The following is a 25,712-nucleotide window of genomic DNA, read 5'->3' as shown; positions in this document are numbered from 1 at the left end:
TTGCGGCCACTATAACTTTTGAGGGACTATATTTGGGCAGATCTCAGGGTCTGTGATGCCGACTCACGGACAGAGACAGCCAGTAGATGACCTACGTGACGTCACCTGAATGTGCGTTAAATGTATGTATACAGTCAACAGGATAAAGATTTGGTCTCTTCTCCCCCTCGTGTCTCTCCAGAGCTGCAGTATGGTCCCCAACCCTGTATTCTTGCCCGGTGACTAACACTCCACTCCCTCTTCCTGTCCCTTCTCTCACAGGCTGGACTCTTTAATAAACATGGCGTATGGCGTCAAGAGGTAAACAAAAGACCCAGAACCTCCCCTCTGCACCATTCTTAGCCGCTGCGGCTTAATGAACGGGCTGAGATACCTTTCACCACAACAGGCTGCTCCGTATTCACCATCAGTGTGAATCTCAGGCATTACACCTATGTAGCTGATTACACATTGAGGGTCCCCAGTAGTGTTACAGCCTATGAAGACGTATTTATTGATGTAGTGTTTGTGCCCCATAGCTAACAATAAGATATATAGGGGGTAATTCCAAGTTGATCGCAGCAGGAATTCTGTTAGCAATTAGGCAAAACCATGTGCACTGCAGGGGAGGCAGATATAACATGTGCAGAGAGAGTTAGATTTGGGTGTGGTGTGTTCAATCTGCAATCTAATTTGCAGTGTAAAAATAAAGCAGCCAGTATTTACCCTGCACAGAAATAAAATAACCCACCCAAATCTAACTCTCTCTGCAAATGTTATATCTGCCACACCTGCAGTGCACATGGTTTTGCCCAACTGCTAAAAAATTTCCTGCTGCGATCAACTTGGAATTACCCCCATATTTCGATGTGGACATAAGCACCCCCTGATTCCCCATATTGGCGGATCTATACGTCAGGAAGATCAGACATTACCTACATGTACCGCTGTTCAAAATCACGTTCAGGGGTCTATTCACGAAGCAGTGAAAAAAGTTGAGAAAAAGAATAGTGGAGAAGTTGCTCATGGCAACTAATCAGCATCTTCCTTACATTTTATAGCATGTGCTTGATAAAGGCTTCCTTCAAAGCTGATTGGTTGCCATAGGCAACTTCTCCACTGCTCTTTTTCTCCACTCTTCACCGCTTCATGAATAGACCCCTCAGAGACCACATGCACATTGGTTGCTGAGCGCCATATCCCCGAGCGGTTATTTACTAAAGGTCGAATTTATCTATTTCAAATTGATAGAAGCCGATCTACAGCAAATCGATGTTGGGTTTCAGGGGATTCAACACACTTTTTACTAACGGTCAATTGTTGATATTCATTTTTAAATGTTAGTAAATGGGTGTTTTAGCCCCAGAAACACAACATCGATTTTGATCGATTTCCTTCAAATTGATAGAAAGTGATAGAATTTGAAATTGATAGGATTTTAAATTGATAGAAATTGACCTTTAGTAAATAAACCCTGTGGCGTGAGTGTCACCAGTCAATACGTCAACACCATATGGCCGACAGGTAAAAAATGTTGACGTGGCAATCGTCGACACACAAATGGTTGACGTGTTTCTTGGGGTTTATTTACATGTTTTCTCAACATTTGCTTGATTTGCTATCCATGTGGACTGCGATTGGGAATAGTAACCTCTTGCGAGCCAACCTTGCCCGAGGAACCTTGCCCGAAGCGTGGCGAGCCAAGTGAGCCTGCAAGGGTGTATATTTGTGCTGATGGTGGTCACTTATTACCAAACAAAACTTGTGTCGACTGTTTGTGTGTTGGCTATTGTCACCTCGACCCTTTGTACCTGACGACCTTAACCTCTGTCATTCTTTTAGCTGTCAATCTTTTGTACCTGTAGACCATTTGGTGTCCACCTATTTACTGACGACCTAAATACTGTAGATCTCCTGCACCACACCCCTGGTGTGTAAGTTGCACTGGTTTCATGAAATAGGATTTTTCAGCTTCTGGTAACTTAAATCCATTTGCTCAGACAGCGTCCCCTGCAACTTTTACCTAGCGCATTGTTTTATCTTTTTTTTTTCTGGGTTCCTTCTGTGCTTCTCATCCATGTATTTATATAATCAGTGAGATACGTTTATGTCTGTACCCCCGGGATATGACATGAGACTTTGGATACAATGTAAGAAAGACAGTAGAGTTGGGTCTATCTCAGGAGCAGGCAACCTGCAGCGGCTGCAACTGTGGAACTACACTTCACAGCATGCCCCTGCCACAGTTTTACTGTAAGGGAATGCTAAAACTGTGGCCTAAGGAGTTCTAAAAACTGTGTCCGGGCATGCTGGGATTTGTAGTTCCACAGCAGTTGGCGTGCCACAGGTAGCCTACGTCTGGTTTATCTCATTAAATCAATATATGGCTGAATATCTAAGAACGGACCCAGAAGGATAAAGCAATGCATTTCATAAGAGGTGAAGGTGTGTACTAGGTATTCTGATGGTGGAACAGCCGGTAATGTAGGGCGCCTTACTTATAGTTTACGGTATATATACTACATAGCATTATACAGCAGTCAGTATGTAATTAGCACACACCACAGGCAGGTGCATATGGTGTAAGCTGGCACCTGGTACTAGACACGACCTGCATAGAATCACGTTATATTCTCTGCCCGGTACATTAATCCGCAGCTCCGTAGATCCATGGCTGGCATCTTAGTTATCTGCTACTCTCTGGCTGCTGTGTGATTTTATTTCTTATTTTGGGGGAAGGGGTTAATCTCCGTTTGCCCGCACCCTCCCCTGACATGTAATCGTCCTTTTCTTACGTCTGTGTCGTGTTGTGTTTTGTGTTGTATGAAGTACAGCGGTAAATAGGAGGGCCTCATATTAACATGGTGCTGACAGTGTCACTAGGCCGTGTGACCTATAGCAACCAATCGGACTCCATCATCAATCCAGGTGTCGTACCAACATGTGGGCCAGCCAGGGTCATCACACTGGCAGCAACCTTCCTGGCTGTTACCGGATTGGGTTACATGGCCTTGGCGTATGTCTGATATTTGCAGCAACATGCACCAGTCTCTTTGCATGTTCTACATGACAGGATCCTGGCAATGATAAAGGCAGAGGGAGCGTTTTCCCGTTCCAGTGTTCATGCAGCAGGGTGCGGGAGCCTTACCCAAAGATAGGGGAGTGTGAGACGCCTATTTCAGCTTCGCCCATTAGCATGAGCGACTGCACCAATCGCAGGGATGAGTACAGAAAGGCTGTATAGCAGGAGAGCAACCAGACATATGTGACCCTACAGCAAAACTTTATAAGGGCCACCATGTATCACTCAAGGGAGGAACAAAATAATTACATAGGGGTCTATTTACTAAGCCTTGGATGGAGATAAAGTGGACGGAGATAAAATACCAGCCAATCAGCTCCTAACTGTCATTTCTCTGACGTCCTAAGTGGATGCTGGGACTCCGTAAGGACCATGGGGAATAGCGGCTCCGCAGGAGACTGGGCACAACTAAAGAAAGCTTTAGGACTACCTGGTGTGCACTGGCTCCTCCCTCTATGACCCTCCTCCAGACCTCAGTTAGAATCTTGTGCCCGGCTGAGCTGGATGCACACTAGGGGCTCTCCTGAGCTCCTAGAAAAGAAAGTATATTTTAGGTTTTTTATTTTCAGTGAGATCTGCTGGCAACAGACTCACTGCTACGAGGGACTAAGGGGAGAAGAAGCGAACCTACCTGACTGGAGATAGTTTGGGCTTCTTAGGCTACTGGACACCATTAGCTCCAGAGGGATCGAACACAGGACCCGACCTCGATCGTTCGGTCCCGGAGCCGCGCCGCCGTCCCCCTTACAGAGCCAGAAGCATGAAGATGGTCCTGGAAATCGGCGGCAGAAGACTTCGGTCTTCAACAAGGTAGCGCACAGCACTGCAGCTGTGCGCCATTGCTCCTCATGCACACCTCACACTCCGGTCACTGATGGGTGCAGGGCGCTGGGGGGGGGGCGCCCTGAGCAGCAATATGAATACCTTGGCTGGCAAAAAATCACAATATATAGTCCTAGAGGCTATATATGTGATAAATACCCCTGCCAGAATCCATAAAAAAGTGGGAGAAAAGTCCGCCGAAAAAGGGGCGGGGCTATCTCCCTCAGCACACTGGCGCCATTTTTTCATCACAGTGCAGCTGGAAGAGAGCTCCCCAGGCTCTCCCCTGTAGTTTTCAGGCTCAAAGGGTTAAAAAGAGAGGGGGGGCACTAAATTTAGGCGCAATATGTGTATACAAGCAGCTATTGGGGGAAAAATCACTCAGTTATAGTGTTAATCCCTGCATTATATAGCGCTCTGGTGTGTGCTGGCATACTCTCTCTCTGTCTCCCCAAAGGACTTTGTGGGGTCCTGTCCTCAGTCAGAGCATTCCCTGTGTGTGTGCGGTGTGTCGGTACGGCTGTGTCGACATGTTGGATGAGGAAGGTTACGTGGAGGCGGAGCAGAGGCCGATAAATGGGATGTCGCCCCCTGTGGGGCCGACACCAGAGTGGATGGATAGGTGGAAGGTATTAACCGACAATGTCCACTCCTTACATAATAGGCTGGATGACATAACAGCTGTGGGACAGCCGGCTTCTCAGCCCGCGCCTGCCCAGGCGTCTCAAAGGCCATCAGGGGCTCAAAAAACGCCCGTTACCTCAGATGGCAGACACAGATGTCGACACGGAGTCTGACTCCAGTGTCGACGGGGTTGAGACATATACACAATCCACTAGGAACATCCGTTGCATGATCTCGGCAATGAAAAATGTAAAGAAGCGTGGGTTCCCCCGATAAGAAACTGGTAATTTCTAAAAAGTTACTGATGGCGTACCCTTTCCCGCCAGAGGATAGGTCACGTTGGGAGATATCCCCTAGGGTGGATAAGGCGCTCACACGTTTGTTAAAAAAGGTGGCACTGCCGTCTTAGTATACGGCCACTTTGAAGGAGCCTGCTGATAAAAAGCAGGAGGCTATCCTTGTTATGATTCCTGTACTCCAGACCGGAGGAGATCTTATGGCAGGGATCTGAGTACAGGAAAACAAGCTGGTTGTGGGAGCTGGATAGCCTAGTAACCCCTGGCGCCCTAACTCCGTTGTCTCGCCCGTGTAATCAGAAATCCCCTGCGAGACTATGGTTGCTTGAGCCCATGGCAGCCGCGTTCGAAGGGCGGATTATGTCTGCCCAACCCCGATGCCCCCGCAGGTCTTAAAGGGAGACAAGGGGAAGTCCGAGACAGGGTGATAACAAGGGGCCCTCTGACTAAGCAACCAGGCCAGGGGTTACAAGCTAACTAACTAAATCAAAAGGTATGTGCGGACTAGCCGCCAGGAAAAAGGACAACCAAAGATCCACTGATCCGACACTCCTATCCGGCACCGCCGGACACCAGAGTGGATCTGTGGAAGCGGAATCCTCCGCAAAGCTCCAGAACACAATTAAACAAAATAATAAACAGAAGCGGACAAGCCGCAACACACGGCTGCGCCGCGACTCACGACACCACCAGATGTTAAAGGTGCTCGGTCAGACTCCAGGAACGGATGGTAACTTCCGAGTACAGGATCTCTGAGGACAGGAACAACCAAAAGGACCGGGACTGGGAACTCTCTGCAGCAGACACAAGCAAACAGGAAGCTATCACCGGCGTCTGTAAGAAGTCCTGAGGGTGCCTTTATTCAGGCACCCTCCAATCAAGATCCAGACAGGACAATCAAATAGAAATGCCGTGCAGCTTGCATGCTGCACGGCCAGCACATAATCAGGGTAATGAGAATAGACCCAGCAACGGGGAACGCGGCTGAACGTGGCGTCCCCGTTGCTAAGGTCAGAGCGGCTCCGTGCGCCTGGCGTCTTAGCGTTGCCAGGGAGCCGGCGGCTGAACGCGCACGGCGTCCCTGGTTGCTAGGCGCCGGGCCGCACGGCCGAGCGGACCCCGGCGCCTAACAATCCTGAAGTCTGTATATACACACTCAAGTACTATACTGAGACCTGCAATTGCCTCAGCATGAATAGTGCTGCTGCAGCGTGGTCTGATACCCTGTCAGATAATATTAATACCCTAGACAGGGATAATATTTTGCTAACATAGAGCATATTAAAGACGTTGTCTTATATATGAGGGATGCACAGAGGGATATTTGCCGGCTGGCATCCAGAATTAATGCAATGTCCATTCTGCCAGGAGGGTATTAGAGACCCGGCAGTGGACAGGTGATGCTGACTTTAAAAGGCACATGGAGATTCTGCCTTATAAGGGTGAGGAATTGTTTGGGGATGGTCTCTGGGACCTCGTATCCACAGCAACAGCTGGGAAGAAAATTTTTTACCTCAGGTTTCCTCACAGCCTAAGAAAGCACCGTATTTTCAGGTACAGTCCTTTCGGCTTCAGAAAAGCAAGCGGGTCAAAGGCGCTTCCTTTCTGCACAGAGACAAGGGAAGAAGGAAAAAGCTGCACCAGACAGCCAGTTCCCAGGATCAAAAATCTTCCCCCGCTTCCTCTGAGTCCACCGCATGACGCTGGGGCTCCACAGGTGGAGACAGGTGCGGTGGGAGCGCGTCTCGGGAACTTCAGGGACCAGTGGGCTTGCCCACAGGTGGATCCCTAGGTTCTGCAAGTAGTATCACAGGGATACAAGCTGGAGTTCGAGGCGACTCCCCCTCGCCGTTACCTCACATCAGCCTTGCCTGCTGCCCTCGGAGAAAGGGAGGTAGTACTGGCGGCAATTCACAAGCTGTACTTCCAGCAGGTGAAATCAAGGTACCCCTCCTTCAACAAGGCCGGGGTTACTATTCCAAAATGTTTGTGGTACCGAAACCAGACGGTTCGGTGAGACCCATTCTAAAATTGAAATCCTTGAACATTTATATACGAAGGTTCAAGTTCAAAATGGAATCGCTCAGGGCGATTATTGCAAGCCTGGACGAAGGGAATTTCATGGTATCACTGGACATCAAGGATGCTTACCTGCATGTCCCTATTTACCCTCCTCACCAGGAGTACCTCAAAATTGTGGTACAGGATTGTCATTACCAATTCCAGACGTTGCCTTTGGTCTGTCCCCGGCACCGAGGGTATTTACCAAGGTAATGGCCGAAATAATTATCCCGTACTTGGACGATCTCCTTATAAAGACGAGGTCCAGGGAGCAGTTGTTCGTCGGAGTAGCACTATCTCGGGAAGTGCTACAACAGCACGGCTGAATTCTGAATATTCCAAAGTCGCAGCTGGTTCCTACGACGCGTCTACTGTTCCTGGGTATGGTTCTGGACACAGAACAAGAAAAAAGGGTTTCTCCCGGAGGAGAAGTCCAAGGAGTTGTCGTCTCTAGACAGAGACCTCCTAATACAAATACAGGTGTCGGTGCATCAATGCACGCGAGCCCTGGGAAAGATGGTAGCTTCTTATGAAGAAATTCCATTCGGCAGGTTCCATGCAAGGATCTTCCAGTGGGATCTGTTGGACAAGTGGTCCGGGTCGCATCTTCAGATGCATCGGCGGATAACCCTGTCTCCAAGGGCCAGGGTGTCGCTGTTGTGGTGGCTGCAGAGTGCTCATCTTCTAGAGGGCCGCTAATTCGGCATACAGGACTGGGTCCTGGTGACCACGGATGCCAGCCTTCGAGGCTGGGGGGCAGTCACACAGGGAAGAAACTTCCAAGGACAAGTCAGGAGACTCCCTACACATAAATATTCTGGAACTAAGGGCCATTTACAATGCCCTAAGTCAGGCTAGACCCCTGCTTCAACACCGGCCGGTGCTGATCCAGTCAGACAACATCACGGCGGTCGCTCATGTAAACCGACAGGGCGGCACAAGAAGCAGGATGGCGATGGCAGAAGCCACAAGGATTCTCCGATGGGCGGAAAATCATGTGTTAGCACTGTCAGCAGTGTTCATTCCCGGAGTGGACAACTGGGAAGCAGACTTTCTCAGCAGACACGACCTCCACCCGGGAGAGTGGGGACTTCATCCAGAAGTCTTCCAAATGATTGTACACCGTTGGGAAAGGCCACAGGTGGACATGATGGCGTCCCGCCTCAACAAAAAGCTAAAAAGATATTGCGCCAGGTCAAGGGACCCTCAGGCGATAGCTGTGGACGCTCTGGTAACACCGTGGGTGTACCAGTCGGTGTATGTGTTCCCTTCTCTGCCTCTCATACCCAGGGTAATGAGAATAATAAGAAGGAGAGGAGTAAGAACTATACTCATTGTTCCGGATTGGCCAAGAAGAACTTGGTACCCAGAACTCCAAGAAATGATCTCAGAGGACCCATGGCCTCTGCCGCTCAGACAGGACCTGCTGCAGCAGGGGGCCTGTCTGTTCCAAGACGTACCGCGGCTGCGTTTGACGGCATGGCGGTTAAACGCCGGATCCTGAAGGAAAAGGGCATTCCGGAGGAAGTTATCCCTACGCTAACTAAAGCTAGGAAAGAAGTGACTGCAAACCATTATCACCGCATATGGCGGAAATATGTTGCGTGCTGTGAGGCCAGGAAGGCCCCAACGGAGGAATTTCAGCTAGGTCGATTTCTGCACTTCCTACAGTCAGGGGTGACTATGGGCCTAAAATTGGGTTCCATTAAGGTCCAGATTTCGGCTCTATCGATTTTCTTCCAAAATAGAACTGGCTTCACTGCCTGAAGTTCAGACTTTTGTTAAGGGAGTGCTGCACAGTCAGCCCCCGTTTGTGCCTCCAAGGGCACCGTGGGATCTCAACGTGGTGTTGGATTTCCTGAAGTCTTATTGGGTTGAGCCACTTAAATCCGTGGAGCTAAAATACCTCACGTGGAAAATGGTCATGCTGTTGGCCTTGGCGTCGGCCAGGCGTGTGTCAGAATTGGCGGCTTTGTCATGCAAAAGCCCTTATCAAATTTTTTTATATGTATAGGGCGGAATTGAGGACTCGTTCCCAATTCCTTCCTAAGGTGGTATCAGTTTTTCATGTGAACCAACCTATTGTGGTGCCTGCGGCTACTTGGGACTTGGAGGACTCCAAGTTACTGGACGCAGTCAGGGCCCTGAAAATATATGTTTCCAGGACGGCTGGAGTCAGGAAAACTGACTCGCTATTTATCCTGTATGCACCCAACAAGCTGGGTGCTCCTGCTTCTAAGCAGACTATTGCTCGCTGGATCTGTGGCACGATTCAACTTGCACATTCTGCGGCTGGACTGCCGCACCAAATCTGTAAAAGCCCATTCCACGAGGAAAGAGGCTCTTCTTGGGCGGCTGCCCGAGGGGTCTCGGCTTTACATCTTTGCCGTGTTGTTACTTGGTCGGGTTCAAACACTTTTGCAAGAGTCTACAAGTTTGATACCCTGGCTGAGGAGGACCTAGAGTTTGCTCATTCGGTGCTGCAGAGTCATCCGCACTCTCCCGCCCGTTTGGGAGCTTTGGTATAATCCCCATGGTCCTTACGGAGTCCCAGCATCCACTTAGGACGTCAGAGAAAATAAGATTTTACTCACCGGTAAATCTATTTCTCGTAGTCCGTAGTGGATGGTGGGCGCCCATCCCAAGTGCGGATTGTCTGCAATACTTGTATATAGTGTAACACTGTAGGGGTGCAAGGTGCCTTTTCCTGGGGAATATGGCAGCCCGCAGCAGCTGAGGAACAACACAAGTCCAGTTTCTGGTACAACTGACCCCGGCCAGTTTTATTGAAACAGAAAATAAAACAAACCCCAAAATAAAAATACCTTGCCTGTCCGGCACTAACTAAACATAAGATGTTCCTAACTGTCACTAAACAAAACACAGAGTTCTTCAGCACATACTGTATAGCTTACTTGCATCAGAAAGCGTGTCTCTCACACACAGATCCTGCAGCCTTCCCAGGCAGTCTGCCCATACTAATCAGGTTAGAAGCACTATATCACTCTTACACAGCTGAAACCCTGATTAGCCCTCTGTGAGGCCAAAGACCCGAACTGGGCCCAATGTCTAGAACTCGCCTTATCTCTCTCTCAGAGCCTTTTCCCAGCTTTTACAGCAAACTGAAAAGGTTCAGACAAAACAAAAAGCATTTTTCCTAGAAGTTAACATTTTCTAAAACATGTAAGACAAGAACCTGGGACAAATATACCTGCCCTCAAACACTATCCCAGTGTTCTTGTCACATATCCCCCTCCCCTGTTTCGACCTAGGGGCCGGAACACTTGTAGCCCCCAAACAGAAGATGCGAGACAATGCATCTGCGTTGGCCAATTGTGTTCCCGGTCTATGTTCGACAGTAAACTTAAAGTCCTGCAACGCTAGAAACCATCTAGTTACACGAGCATTCTTGCCTCTATTTACATACATCCATTTTAAAGGGGCATGGTCTGTCACTAGTCTGAATTGTCTACCCAAGAGGTAATATCTCAAGGTATCTAGTGCCCACTTAATGGCCAAAGCCTCCTTTTCCACAATGGCATACCTTTTTTCATGCTCATTGAGTTTCCTACTCAAATAAATGATAGGGTGTTCGTCCCCATCTCTGGTTTGGGACAGCACAGCACCTATCCCTACCTCTGAGGCATCTGTCTGTACCACAAATTCTTTTGAAAAATCTGGTGTTATCAACACCGGTTGTGAATACAAAGCCACTTTTAATGCTTGGAACGCCTTTTCTGCATCAGGGTTCCATTTCACCACATTTGACTGCTTCCCTTTGGTAAGGTCTGATAACGGCACCGCTGTGGTCGCAAAATTAGGAATAAACCGTCTATAGTACCCAGTAATTCCCAAAAAAGCCCTTACCTGTTTTTTATTCACTGGACGAGGCCAGTTTTGAATAGCATCAACTTTATTCAATTGGGGCCTAATCAGACCTCTGCCTATGGTGAAGCCCAAGTATTTGACCTCCTCCATTGCGAGGCAGCACTTCTTTGGGTTAGCAGTTAACCCTGCCTCTCTGATTGAGTCCAGTACTGCTTGTACTTTAACCAAATGGGACCCCCAGTCTGTACTGTGAATTACCACATCATCCAAATAGGCAGCTGCATATTTTCTATGGGGCCTCAAAATTTTATCCATCGCCCGTTGAAAGGTTGCTGGAGCCCCATGCAACCCAAAGGGTAACATCTTATACTGGTACAGCCCCTCCGGAACCGAAAAGGCTGTTTTTTCTTTGGCGCTATCAGATAAAGGTATTTGCCAGTAACCTTTGGTCAGGTCCAATGTGGTGAGAAACCTGGCTGTTCCCAGCCTTTCTACAAGCTCATCCACACGGGGCATGGGGTATGCGTCAAACTTGGACACCTCATTTAACTTACGAAAGTCATTACAGAAGCGTATGCTACCGTCGGGCTTCGGGATGAGCACTATGGGACTGGACCACTCACTGTTAGACTCCTCTATGACTCCAAGTTCTAACATGGTTTTAACTTCCTTAGAAATAGCTTCTCGCTGAGCTTCAGGAATCCTATATGGCTTTAAATGAACCCTGACCCCTGGTTCTGTGACAATGTCATGTTTTATTATGGTCGTTCGGCCAGGCAGCTCTGAAAATACCTCCCTATTTTGGATGAGAAATTCTTTAACCTGATTGTTCTGATCAGCTGATAATGTCTCTGACACCTTCACTGCGGGAAGCAACCGGGGTGAAGACACCGACGGGCAAGGCTCCGCTGACAGAGACAACCTATCTTTCCAGGGTTTGATTAAGTTAACATGGTAGATCTGTTCGGGTTTTCTCTTTCCCGGCTGGTATACTTTGTAATTAACCTCATTCACTTTTTCCCTAATCTCAAATGGACCCTGCCATTTAGCTAGGAATTTGCTTTCCACAGTGGGTACCAAAACAAGAACTCTATCTCCAGGAGCAAATTCCCGTATCTTGGCACTCCGGTTATAGACCCTCTGTTGAGCACTTTGGGCCTGTTCCATGTGCTCTCTGACAACAGGTACCACGGCTGCAATCCTATCCTGCATTTGTGTTACATGCTCAATAACGCTTCTATAAGGAGTGGGCTGTCCTTCCCACGTCTCTTTGGCAATATCCAACAGCCCTCTGGGGTGTCTACCATACAACAAATCAAATGGAGAAAACCCCGTAGAGGACTGAGGGACTTCTCTGATGGCCATTAACAAGTAGGGCAACAAACAATCCCAGTTTTTCCCATCTCTCTCAACAACCTTTTTTAACATACTTTTTAATGTTTTATTAAACCTTTCCACCAACCCGTCAGTTTGGGGATGGTAGATGGACGTCCTGAGGTGAGTGACCTTAAATAACTTGCACAATTCTTTCATGATCCTTGACATAAATGGAGTACCTTGGTCAGTCAAAATTTCTTTTGGTATTCCCACTCTACTAAATACCTGCACCAGCTCCCTAGCTATCGCCTTGGTTGTGATAGTGCGTAAAGGGACAGCCTCAGGATATCGAGTGGCATAGTCCATAATTACCAGGATATACTGATGGCCCCGAGCAGACTTTAACAAGGGCCCCACGAGATCCATGGCTATTCTGTCAAACGGGACCTCTATAATAATAGGCATGGGAACTAGTGGGCTCCTGAAATGGGGTCTAGGGGCATGATACTGGCATTCAGGACAGGAAGAACAATATTCAGACACTTCTTTATAAACCCCTGGCCAAAAGAACCTTTGTAAAACTCTTTCAGTGGTTTTTTCTGCCCCTAAATGTCCTGCGGTAACGTGACTATGAGCTAAATCTAGTACCGTTCTCCGATAAGGCTGGGGAACTACCAGCTGTTCCACCACATCCTCACCCCTTTTGACAATGTGGTACAAGAGCTCATTACAGATGGCCATGTGGGGATACGTAACCCTGTCACCTGGTACCACAGGTTCCCCATTAACAATCTTAACATTCTCTCTAGCCTTTATTAAGGTAGGATCCTTTAACTGTTCAGACGCAAACAGATCCTTCTTTACCTCCAGGTCAGGCACGCTTTCAGTTCTAACTACTATGTCTCTGTTCCCGGCAAGAGGGTCCTCACTGGACTCCCCATCTGTCACTTCCCCAGCCAAACTAGCAAAAGGCAAAGGGCCAGAAAGTTCCGAAGACCCACGTACATCCATAAAATCACCGGTATTATCAACTGGCTTTTTACTTCTCACATCTGTTGATAACCGTGATTCCCACAGTTTCCAAAAATGAGGAAAATCCCTCCCTATTATGGCCTCATGCACCAAGGTAGGGACCAGTCCCACTTTAACCATTGCTGACCCACAACAAGTTTCTATATTCACCTCAGCAGTGGCATAATGTTGGGTATCCCCATGTATGCAAGTTACCCCAATAGGTATTTGCTGGACCTTTAAGGGGTTCACTAACCCAGCTTTCACGAGGGTAACTAAACTTCCTGAATCTAGCAAGGCCTCTACCCGGTTACCTTCTAAGAACACATCACACATTTGTTTTTCCAGCTCAGGTGAAGGTACCACAGTACAAGCTAACCTAGCAAAGAAAGACATTCTGCGACATTCAAAGGCAGCATCACATTGCATGGGTTCTTGCGTGACTGGGCAATTGGCAATAACATGACCTGGCATACCACACCTAAAACATTTAACCACACGATTATCAACCCATTTGGGCAGCATAGACCGTTCTAGCCCCATTGGCCTGTTTCCAGGGCCAGTGTTTACAGTCTCTCCAGCCTTGCGTTCTCTTAACCGCCCAGCAACGTTTTCCCACGGAACAGTCTTACCAGTCTTTACTGAAGGGCGCTGTCGAGGACCTATGGGTTGCTGGGTGGTCATCAGTAGTTCCTCTGCTGCCAAATACCTCTCTACCATGTCCACTAATTGGTCAGCAGTACCCGGGTTTCCATGGCTCACCCACTTGCGCAGGACCATGGGCAAAGATCTCAAGTAGCGGTCCATGACGACTCTTTCCACCATCTGGGGACCAGTTAATGTCTCTGGCTGCAGCCATTTTTTTGTTAGCTGAATAAGGTCGTGCATCTGGGAGCGCGGAGGCTTCTCCATGGCGTACAGCCAACGGTGCACCCGTTGTGCTCGTACTGACAGCGTGACTCCCAGGCGGGTCAGGATCTCAGTCTTTAGTTTATCATAGTCCCGAGCCTCAGCAGGGCTTAAATCAAAGTAAGCTTTTTGGGGCTCACCAGACAGGAAAGGTGCCAGCAGACTGGCCCACTGTGCTTTTGGCCAGTTCTCACGCTCGGCAGTCCTTTCAAACGTGGTCAGATAGGCCTCCACATCATCAGCCTCTGTCATTTTCTGCAGGAAGTGACTGGCTCGTATAGAACTAGAGCTGGTTGGAGCACTGACGGCCACATCTCCAACCCGAGCTGCAAGTCTCTGCACCACTTCTGTTAAGGCCTCTCTATCCTGACGCTGTTGCCTGTAAAGTTCATCAACAACTGCCTGCTGTTGTCTCTTATTTTCCTCCATTGCCACCTGCTGTAGTCTCCAATTTTCCTCCATTGCCACCTGCTGCTGTCGGTTGGCCTACTGCTGAGCCGCTGTAGCTTGCAGCAAGGCTTTAAGCAGATCCTCCATGTCGACAGATTTTTCAGGCGGCTTTGCAGCTGCTTTCACCCAGGACATATATCAAACCCTCAGGGGTGAGTCTCAGTAACTTCACACTGGGCTGTATCTGCATAAACCACCGTTTTCTGCAGGCCTCACAAAGCTGCTGCTTTCACTTATGCGCAGAACGGCCTGCTCGCATTCTCCACCAAGTTGTAACACTGTAGGGGTGCAAGGTGCCTTTTCCTGGGGAATATGGCAGCCCGCAGCAGCTGAGGAACAACACAAGTCCAGTTTCTGGTACAACTGACCCCGGCCAGTTTTATTGAAACAGAAAATAAAACAAACCCCAAAATAAAAATACCTTGCCTGTCCGGCACTAACTAAACATAAGATGTTCCTAACTGTCACTAAACAAAACACAGAGTTCTTCAGCACATACTGTATAGCTTACTTGCATCAGAAAGCGTGTCTCTCACACACAGATCCTGCAGCCTTCCCAGGCAGTCTGCCCATACTAATCAGGTTAGAAGCACTATATCACTCTTACACAGCTGAAACCCTGATTAGCCCTCTGTGAGGCCAAAGACCCGAACTGGGCCCAATGTCTAGAACTCGCCTTATCTCTCTCTCAGAGCCTTTTCCCAGCTTTTACAGCAAACTGAAAAGGTTCAGACAAAACAAAAAGCATTTTTCCTAGAAGTTAACATTTTCTAAAACATGTAAGACAAGAACCTGGGACAAATATACCTGCCCTCAAACACTATCCCAGTGTTCTTGTCACAATAGTTATTGTTTAACTAAAGGGTTATTGTTGAGCCATCTGTTGAGAGGCTCAGTTATATTTCATACTGTTAACTGGGTATAGTATCACGAGTTATACGGTGTGATTGGTGTGGCTGGTATGAGTCTTACCCGGGATTTAAAATCCTTCCTTATTGTGTCAGCTCTTCCGGGCACAGTATCCTAACTGAGGTCTGGAGGAGGGTCATAGAGGGAGGAGCCAGTGCACACCAGGTAGTCCTAAAGCTTTCTTTAGTTGTGCCCAGTCTCCTACGGAGCCGCTATTCCCCATGGTCCTTACGGAGTCCCAGCATCCACTACGGACTACGAGAAATAGATTTACCGGTGAGTAAAATCTTATTTTTTTCAAACCCAGCCTGTTACATGGCAATTAGAAGCTGATGGTCTGGTACTTTTTCACCATCCAATTTATCTCCACTCAAGGCTTAGTAAATAGACCACTAATCTCTGGAAATTGATTAGTCACTGCTGTGTGTTACCAATGGTGGTAAGCAGCCATCGTGGAAATATAACTCCTTCGGATTCTTCTCTGTGATATTAGTTGATTCACTGAGGACACTTCAGAGCAGAGGTCAGAGTTCATTAAGATAATATAAATACAAAGTTATATTTATGCGGATCAGGCAGGACTTGTGATGGCCCCTGAAGCTCCAGCGCAGCCATTCCCTCTCCTGCCAGGCAGCTGTGCGAAGGCTGTCCACCCCACCACCATAAACGTCCCATTCCTGCCTCCGCTTTAAAAAATGTATATCACAAGGTGGCGCTGTGCCGTTCATTTATTACAAACCAGTAGCAAAGGAGTATATCAGCAAGCATTACCCATCTGCAAGACTTGGCCGCTGGAAGGCTCACATGTTAGCAGTTCTGGCCGTGGGATTTAAACTGGCGATAATTTAATTGCAAAAGCAGGCACGTCTTGCATTTAATGTCATTGCCCTTTTAAATCTCGTGGTGAGAACCACTGAGAGATACCCCTGGTAGTTATTAACATGGTGCAAAGTGCCCTGATGTGCTGTAACCCATAGCACCCAATCAGAAATCCGCTCTAGCAGTGTAGTGTGATCCTTGAGCACTGATATCTGATGGGTTGTAAAACACCATTGCTATTTGCATGAAAGACTCTTTCTGTCCTCTTTCCACCAATACTTTTCTGTATCTTCACCCTGCCCATCAGCTATTATCGTCATTCCTTTCTCATCGTACTTGCTTCATCTGCTGCCTAATCTTCCTCGTTCCACCTAGATTTTTCCATTTGGAATACATTAAAACAAACATCTATAATGTGTTAGTAGTTGGTAAAACAGCAATTGTGGGTAGGTGATATAATGTCTGAAATGTTTGGAACGTTGGAAGTTCCGTTTCAGGGTTTCGTGTAAGACACTCTTATGTACCATGTCTATAATGTTCTAAACTACCATTGTGTTCCCCACGTTGCTTCCTGCATTAAAATATACTTTAGATTGTTTAGCAGTGCTCCTCACAGTGATTGAGGCACTTGTGGATCATGTCCGGTATTCTAGTAAGTGTTGTTGCTTTCCCAGTGGTCCACTTTGCCCTTTCTACCACCAAATCTGTTCTCCTCCCTTTGCAGTACTCTCCGCCTTTACCAGCAATCCTATCTGCCCATTCACCTTTTTCTTACACCATGTGCAGCTGTCTTACCATCTTTTATCCCCCATCAGCTCAGTACACCTCACAATGAGATCCATGTTTTGCTTCGCTACTCTCTTTTCCGGTGCTTAGGAGTAGCTTCCACAATGCACATGGTGAATAGATTTGGTTATGCGCTAGTGATCATGCCTGGCCTTCCCAGGGCAATTCTCTGCACACGAGTTATGTCCCAGGTTTGTAGACATTAGGAAAAATCAGAAGATGTGCAGTGTACAAAGCATCACATAGAACTCCAACCTAGAGTTGGATTGAGGTAACATACTTGCCTGGGTCCTCCCTTCCCAGCCAATGTCCCCATTAAACGTCTAGGATGAGTTCTAAACTGGTCCATCCCTGGTGCAAACTTCAAGTCATTCTGTAGAGTGGAAATGGTGTGTACCCTTTTGCAACATACACCCCCAAAATGGGACATTTCCAACATTTTATCTAATTTCAACAATCTTGCTCTGCAAAAATAACTAGACAGACCGGTATTTATGCTGCATGCTTAGCGAGAAACACTCCACACCAGCCTTTCCCATCAGCGGGGTATATTTACTAACATTCGTAATTTTCAGAAAAAGGTCAAAGTTCAATCACGAATGACATCGACAGTGTAAAATTGCAACTTTTTGAATTGATTACGACTAATTTACTAAGCTGCCGTATTTGGCCTTTTCGGGTTTTCCGATGTCGATGTCATTCGTGTTTTTTTTCTGTTTTTTACGGCAGTGATTAGCAAAACACTGCCGACTTTTTCAAAATGAATCTCGGCCGGATCTGTGTGATCCGTGCTGGGGTTCATTTTTTCTTTTTTTTTTTTAAATAAACACTGTAAAACTTAAAAAAAAATTGCGTGGGGTCCCCCCTCCTAAGCATAACCAGCCTCGGGCTCTTTGAGCCGATCCTGGTTGCAGAAATATGGGGAAAAAAATGACATGGGTTCCCCCATATTTAAGCAACCAGCATCGGGCTCTGCGCCTGGTCCTGGTTCCAAAAATACGGGGGACAAAAAGCGTAGGGGTCCCCCGTATTTTTTAAAACCAGCACCGGGCTCCACTAGCTGGACAGATAATGCCACAGCCGGGGGTCACTTTTATATAGTGCCCTGCGGCCGTGGCATCAAAAATCCAACTAGTCACCCCTGGCCGGGGTACCCTGGGGGAGTGGGGACTCCTTCAATCAAGGGGTCCCCCCCCCCCAGCCACCCAAGGGCCAGGGGTGAAGCCCGAGGCTGTCCCCCCATCCAATTGGCTGCGGATGGGGGGCTGATAGCCTTTTGTGAAAATGAAAAGATATTGTTTTTAGTAGCAGTACTACAAGGCCCAGCAAGCCTCCCCCGCATGCTGGTACTTGGAGAACCACAAGTACCAGCATGCGGCGGAAAAACGGGCCCGCTGGTACCTGTAGTACTACTACTAAAAAAATACCCAAAAAAAGACAAGACACACACACCTTGAAAGTAAAGATTTATTACATACATCCACACAAACATACAAACATACTTACCTATGGCCCCACGCAGGTCGGTCCTCTTCTCCAGTAGAATCCAAGGGGTACCTGTTGAATAAATTATACTCACCAGCTCCAGGGTCCCAGGCTCCTCGTAGCATCCATTTGTAATCCACGTACTTGAATAAAATAAAAAAACGGACACCCGAGCCACGCACTGAAAGGGGACCCATGTTTGCACATGGGTCCCCTTTCCCCGACTGCCAGAAACCCACTCTGACTTCTGTCTAAGTGGGTTTCTTCAGCCAATCAGGGAGCGCCACGTTGTAGCACCCTCCTGATCGGATGTGTGCTCCTGTACTGACTGACAGGCGGCACACGGCAGTGTTACAATGTAGCGCCTATGCGCTCCATTGTAACCAATGGTGGGAACTTTCTGCCCTGCGGTTGACCGAAAGTGACCTCACCGCTGAGCAGAAAGTTCCCACCATTGGTTACAATGGAGCGCATAGGCGCTACATTGAAACACTGCCGTGTGCCGCCTGTCAGTCAGTACAGGAGCACACAGCCGATCAGGAGGGTGCTACAACGTGGCGCTCCCTGATTGGCTGAAGAAACCCACTTAGACAGAAGTCAGAGTGGGTTTCTGGCAGTCGGGGAAAGGGGACCCATGTGCAAACATGGGTCCCCTTTCAGTGCGTGGCTCGGGTGTCCGTTTTTTTATTTTATTCAAGTACGTGGATTACAAATGGATGCTACGAGGAGCCTGGGACCCTGGAGCTGGTGAGTATAATTTATTCAACAGGTACCCCTTGGATTCTACTGGAGACGAGGACCGACCTGCGTGGGGCCATAGGTAAGTATGTTTGTATGTTTGTGTGGATGTATGTAATAAATCTTTACTTTCAAGGTGTGTGTGTCTTGTCTTTTTTTGGGTATTTTTTTAGTAGTAGTACTACAGGTACCAGCGGGCCCGTTTTTCCGCCGCATGCTGGTACTTGTGGTTCTCCAAGTACCAGCATGCGGGGGAGGCTTGCTGGGCCTTGTAGTACTGCTACTAAAAACAATATCTTTTCTTTTTCACAAAAGGCTATCAGCCCCCCATCCGCAGCCAATTGGATGGGGGGGACAGCCTCGGGCTTCACCCCTGGCCCTTGGGTGGCTGGGGGGGGGACCCCTTGATTGAAGGGGTCCCCACTCCCCCAGGGTACCCCGGCCAGGGGTGACTAGTTGGATATTTGATGCCACGGCCGCAGGGCACTATATAAAAGTGACCCCCGGCTGTGGCATTATCTATCCAGCTAGTGGAGCCCGGTGCTGGTTTTAAAAATACGGGGGACCCCTACTCTTTTTGTCCCCCGTATTTTTGGAACCAGGACCAGGCGCAGAGCCCGATGCTGGTTGCTTAAATATGGGGGAACCCCTGTCAATTTTTCCCCCATATTTCTGCAACCAGGATCGGCTCAAAGAGCCCGAGGCTGGTTATGCTTAGGAGGGGGGACCCCACGCAATTTTTTTTTAGAAAATAACCACTTTCCCACCCCTTCCCACTGATATACATGCACGGATCTCATGGATCCCTGCATGCCTATACAATCACGGATTAAAAAAGCAGGTCTGTTTTTTTTTAGCACTTTTTTACGAGTTGTAATTTTTCACGGCAGTGTTTTATTTTTTTTTGCTTTGCACTTCTTAGTAAATGACCGAGATTCATACTTAAACAGCCGCGTTTTGACCGATGGTGTATTCATTCGTAATTATTTTCATGGACTACCCAAAAAATACGAATGCCCTCATCACTGCCGTGATTTGAGTTTAGTAAATTACCGAGATGACACTTTGAAGAAAAAACGGCATCTCGGTCAAAATCGGGACCTTAGTAAATATACCCCAGCCTGTGCAAATTTCTGCTTCATCACAAAAGTTGCCATCTTGCTTGGCAGAAACCTTGGCTGTCCAGCAAAACATTTAGGTGCATGACATTACCAAAGACCTAAATTAGGCCCACGGTGTCATTAACATGAATATGTCTTCTTCTCTGTCTACTACTTCCGTATATGTTTTATGTGGAGCATTTCATTATGTTCTCTGTCTTTCCTACCAATGCTCAACTCCTTCTCACTCAAGCAGACCTATTCCTTACACCCAATGTAGTCCGCTCTCTTTCCTTCCCAGGTTCTCTCCTATCACCATTGACAGTGTTACTAACCTTGCCGGAGTCAGCTTGACTGGTCCTACCTCCGCTGGCTGGTGCATATTTGTCTACAACCTATCCCCAGAGGCCGATGAGAGTGTCCTGTGGCAACTGTTTGGGCCATTCGGTGCCGTGACGAATGTCAAAGTTATCCGGGACTTCACCACGAACAAGTGCAAAGGTTTTGGATTCGTCACGATGACAAACTACGATGAGGCGGCCATGGCTATTGCCAGTCTGAATGGATACCGGCTGGGAGACAGGGTCTTGCAAGTTTCATTTAAAACCAGTAAACAGCACAAAGCATGAAAGGGAGGGCACTGAATGGAGAGAGTGAGAGGTAGGATCGGGAAGAGGTGCAAGAGGGAACAAGAAAGAGAGAGAGGGTAGAAGTAGGGTGGGTATCTCTAAACCTTGGGCAACAGCAGATATTTGCCACCACGGAGGCTGAACATGGTGGAACAGAGCCTGGTAACTGAAGGGTTCAACACAGGATTAAGCGTCCTCTATTTTTGGTTCAAAACACATAAACCTTAGTACCACCAATAATGGTGCAGTTGAGTTGTAGTGTATCACTGATAGGACTGATAAGAATGCCCACTCAGGCATGTCTAAGGTTTGTCTTGGAGTCTGATACTTCCAAGCCCAATACAGTAGGCACTATTAGAAGTGGTATACACAATGCAAATCATGATACTTTATTGACTAATGTTTAAAACATGGTGTCACCAGAAGATACATGGTTGGACAGCACCACTGATTTGAAGAATGACTAGGACCCATATATAAGGTATTGAGATGTTCAAATTCAGGGCTGATGAGGAGAACTGGAGAGCTTGGCACTTCTATGGCTGGTACAGGGGGTATAGAGCCCGGAAAGCTACGTATGTAGGAAATTGTGGTTCTCTCACTTTTTTGGCTGTGAACTGGCTTGCCGTTCCTTCAGCCACTTGGCTTAGCACCTTTCACTGCCTCTTTCTCTTCTCCATGTCCTCACCACTCGACATCCTCCCTTCTCCTAATGAGTAATAAATGAAGAAACGAGATGGCCGAAAAATCAAGAGAGAGAGAGAGAAAAAAAATATCTATTTTTTTAAAAAAGGAGAAAAAAAATAATCCAGTGAGCATTTTAAGCCTTTCGCACTTGTCCCAAATTATAAGAGTCCATTTAAAAAAATATATATATACATACAGATTTGCTCTTTTAATTCAACTACGGGGTACCACTACAAGACCATTTTTTTAATTAGGAAAGCCCCTTCCATGTTAGTGGCTTCCAGATTGAATTCTAGTGCACCTGCCATGCAAAAATAACTTGGGGTCATTAAAAAGAATTCCTTGACTTCTGCCTGTACCATTGTCCTAGCCATATTGTTGACAAACACGATGATGTTAAGTTAGTCAACTTAAAAAGGACTTTTTTTTGTAATTAACATTTTTCTACATCCTATCTTGTGTACGAACAAAGCTGATCATTCATTCAAACGGTTGAATTTACTGCAAGCTAAGAAAGAAAAAAATACATAACTTGCAATAATACACATTTTTTTAATACCCCCAAGTTATCGTTGCTTGACAAAAATAAAAATAAAAATCTTGATCCGTGATGCATTTTAAATTTTAACTGCAATATATTTATATGTTAAAAGGATTCCCAATTTTTGGGACTTGTTTAAAGCCTTTTCATTCAGACTGTCTTTATATATTTTACACAGTGGCCCCTGTTTTGGTAATTAAACATAGATGACATCCCTACTCATGACGGAGAAATCTTAAACTTTGTGTGTTTTTATTAAATATTATTATTGAATATTGTGCCAGGTTTTGGGTTAACAACAAATGTCAAGATTGGGTGAAATTATAGCTTCAGACCCACTTATCTACAGCAAAAATATATATTTCAGCCGCATTAAAAAAAAATTCCATTTAAATAAATAAATAAAAAAACATTAATGAATGCAAAATACAATTCTGAAGTTAAAAATAAATATCTCAGCAAGCAGAAAGCCTTTTATACTGTACTATATGCCTTACATTAAGGAATAGCTTAGCTCTTGGCTAAAAAAGAGGAGGCGCTGTTGAGTGGTTAATATAACTGATATTAGCAATTAATATCTGGAGGAATAGACTCCCTACAAGTGCAATAATGGAATCACCAAGATTATCTACTTACAGAGAAAAATCATTGTAAATCTTTCACACTTTTTATTTTTCAGCATTGCCTATCTTTAGTAACAAAATTTTAGTTACAGCATGCATTCCACATTACAGGACAGTCAAACCTGCAAAAAATAATTATTGTGGACTTTTAAGACAAGAAAAACCATAGAAATGGGTAGGGTAATCCTAATAATGACTATGACCCGTGTCCCATAACTGAACATAAAACTAAAATAAACTAATACTTCAGTACATCTATGTTCCTATAGTACTGTAGGTTATGATTTTGAATCCAAAATGTAGATAACTTTAAGACTCTACAAAATAAAATGCAACATCAAGAATAATGTCTAATCTGACATCTGACCCTGTTTTTCTTTATGTTTTTAAAATACAAAATCAAATCGGTTAAATCTTAATTGATAGCTATAAGACAGGCGGCTCTATAGCAACAAATTTAACTTTTCTTTTAGATAGCTGAGAGCTTGAGCTTTTTCTCAATGAAGGCATACTTATACCATAACTTGAAGAAAATGGAAAGTGGGACTGCAGCCTTAATTCTGAGCAAATATTCATAACATATAAATTAAATTAGCTTGGCATTGAATTATTGTGTAGAGGGAAAAAAATAGCTAGAGAAAATTTGGTTGTTTATTAGTTACGTTAGCTTTTGTTATGAATCGTATTTTTTTTGTTTAATTTGTTTTTTTTTAGATTAACTCCCCAGACGTTTCTCTAGTTACTGTGTTTTTAATATGATTTAATCATATTGTTTTGGTGTTTATTTTCTAATAAAAATAACGTAGCTGGGATAAGGTAGAGAACAAACTCTTCTACCCCACATTTTTAGTTAGTTCTTTGTGTTCTAGATTCTGTGTGGTTTCTTTGACCGTGTTTAGTAGAATGTTGTAGGATCTCTTGCAAATTAAAAATAAAATGAAGAGTCAACAAAAGGATAAAAGGACATTTATGTAAAGAAAAAAATGAACAAAAAAATATAAAAAAAGAAAACCTGGCGAGATCTTTTAAACTGTTGTTTTTAACTTATTTCGAAGTATTTATTCTTTATTTGTGTGGGTATAAATATGTGCATATTTATGTTTGTTGAGCCTAAGCAAACAAGCTTTCTTTTTTTCTTTTTTCGTCAAAGCCCTTCTCCAATGAGGAAACGGGGCTTGATTAGCATTGAAGGAAAAGGTGATAATTTATTTAAAGAATGAAGAAAGGGGGGGGGTTGAAACATTGTTAAAAAAAATAAAAAAACACGAATAAAAAAAAACAATAATGTGCATTTTTTATAAGCTGGTTTCAAATCCATTGAGCTGAGAGCACTGAGTAATAAAACGCATAAAAAAAGGAAATAAAAACAATTATTAATAAAAAATGGTTTCTTATTATTTAGAATTAATGGGGGAGACAGCGTGTGTGTGATACGGTAAGAAAGAAGCATGGAAGGGCGAAAGGGCATTTCCAATATTGTCTCATTTGTTTGTAAATTAAAAATTGTATATAGTGAACTGTTCAACCATTTGTCCACATGAGAGTCTGAAATTGTCAGGGCAAGAAATGGGCATGGTGTGGGAAGTGCAGGGAGAGATGCTGGTACTTGTTAACAGCAGCTGATTAGTTGGAATGAGATTGGAGATGACTGGTTCCAGTTTAAATATATAGCATGTTATTGTGGGGTCAATAACAACCTATAGACAATAACTACTAAGGGGGCATATTATTAGAAAGAATAGACACTCCAATCCCATCCCTGTGGTGGTAAATAGCATCTCACGGGCTTCCTTTCATTTGAGGTCACCATTGAGTCTGTGTATGCCAGGATGACAGCTATAAAAGACTTTTAATGCTTTCTACTCTATTTCTGTTATGAGTCGCCGCTGCGACTTATACCTGTATGTATTCTGGCTATCTCCTAACAGCTAGGATGCTGGCTGATACATGCAGCAGAACACCTGTTTGGAATGCCTAGTTACCTTACTCCAGCCTGATGTCTCTTGTGATTGGTCTGGCTCCCTTTCATTAGGGATTCTGGCCAGTTCCTGGTGCCGGTGATATTCCATAGTTCCTGCACCTAGTGAGCTTGTCACATGGTTGCTGTACCCTGTACAGTTCCCAGTCTGTCTGTTCCTGAGTTCTGATTCCCTGTCTCTCTGTACCTGCATTTCTGTATCCTGCCTCAGTCCTCTGTGCGTTGTCCCTGCTAGTCCTACTCCCATGCCCTGTTGGATCCTGCCCTGTAGTTGCCATCCTGTGTCCATCCCCCTGGGAGATCTATTATTTCTGGTGTTGTGTGTCCCTCACTGCTAATTTGTCACATTGTTGAATATTTTTTGCAACCATTTGCGGTTTCACAACGATCACATATTAAGGACACTACCACTTTTCTGAATCAAATCGCAAGAATAAAATAGAAGGAGTCATATTTCTTTACAACTAGTGATGCCCAGGCGTTTTATTATAACATACCCCATGAGAGAGGCCTGGAGATAGTGGAACAATGTTTGGCTAAATCAGCCAAATTATCCGAGGTCCTTAGTAGATTTATTGTAGACTCCATTTCATTTATACTTACTAACACATAATTATTTTATTTTTAATCATGTTTATTATTTACAGACACTTGGGACCGCTATGGGAACGAGGTTCGCGCCCAGTTTCACCAACATCTATATGGGTGTGTTTGAGGACACGCACATTTGGGGGAGGAACTTGGGCATGGACCTCATCTTCTATGGCCGGTATATAGATGATTTATTTTTGAGTTTACCATTATTTCAACACATATAATTGTAACCTCACCTCCATGATCTCTATACAGAGAAATAGTATTTCTTTCTGTGATATATTGCTTACCATTGAACAAGGGTAGATCATTACTCAAACATACAGGAAGGAAGTGGATCGGTATAATTTTTTACATTACGAGAGCTCCCATCATACGCTGTGGATCACAAATATACCCCATGGACAACAAAGAAGAATCAGCAGGAATTGAGGAACTGTACTA

General features: G+C 45.6%; 1 protein-coding gene across 7 annotated transcripts in view; it reads left to right on the top strand.

Annotated features, from left to right (window-relative positions):
• ELAVL3 (ELAV like RNA binding protein 3) overlaps positions 1-24,080 on the top strand; it is a 95,808-nt gene extending 71,728 nt beyond the window's left edge. For 5 of the 7 annotated variants that reach the window (XM_063931227.1, XM_063931226.1, XM_063931231.1 and 2 more), the window contains exon 6: positions 20,497-24,080. In XM_063931227.1, coding sequence (XP_063787297.1) covers positions 20,497-20,845 — 349 coding nt within the window. In that variant the 3' untranslated portion in view covers positions 20,846-24,080. The remainder of the gene's footprint in view (positions 1-20,496) is intronic. The other 2 variants (XM_063931228.1, XM_063931232.1) reach the window with 1 other exon arrangement.
• The last annotated feature ends 1,632 nt before the right edge of the window (positions 24,081-25,712 follow it).

This window comes from Pseudophryne corroboree, chromosome 6 (genome assembly GCF_028390025.1).
Source record: "Pseudophryne corroboree isolate aPseCor3 chromosome 6, aPseCor3.hap2, whole genome shotgun sequence".
NCBI lineage: Eukaryota > Metazoa > Chordata > Amphibia > Anura > Myobatrachidae > Pseudophryne > Pseudophryne corroboree.
The sequence above is the reverse complement of the archived record's forward strand: the minus strand, read 5'-3'. Positions and strand labels throughout refer to the sequence as shown.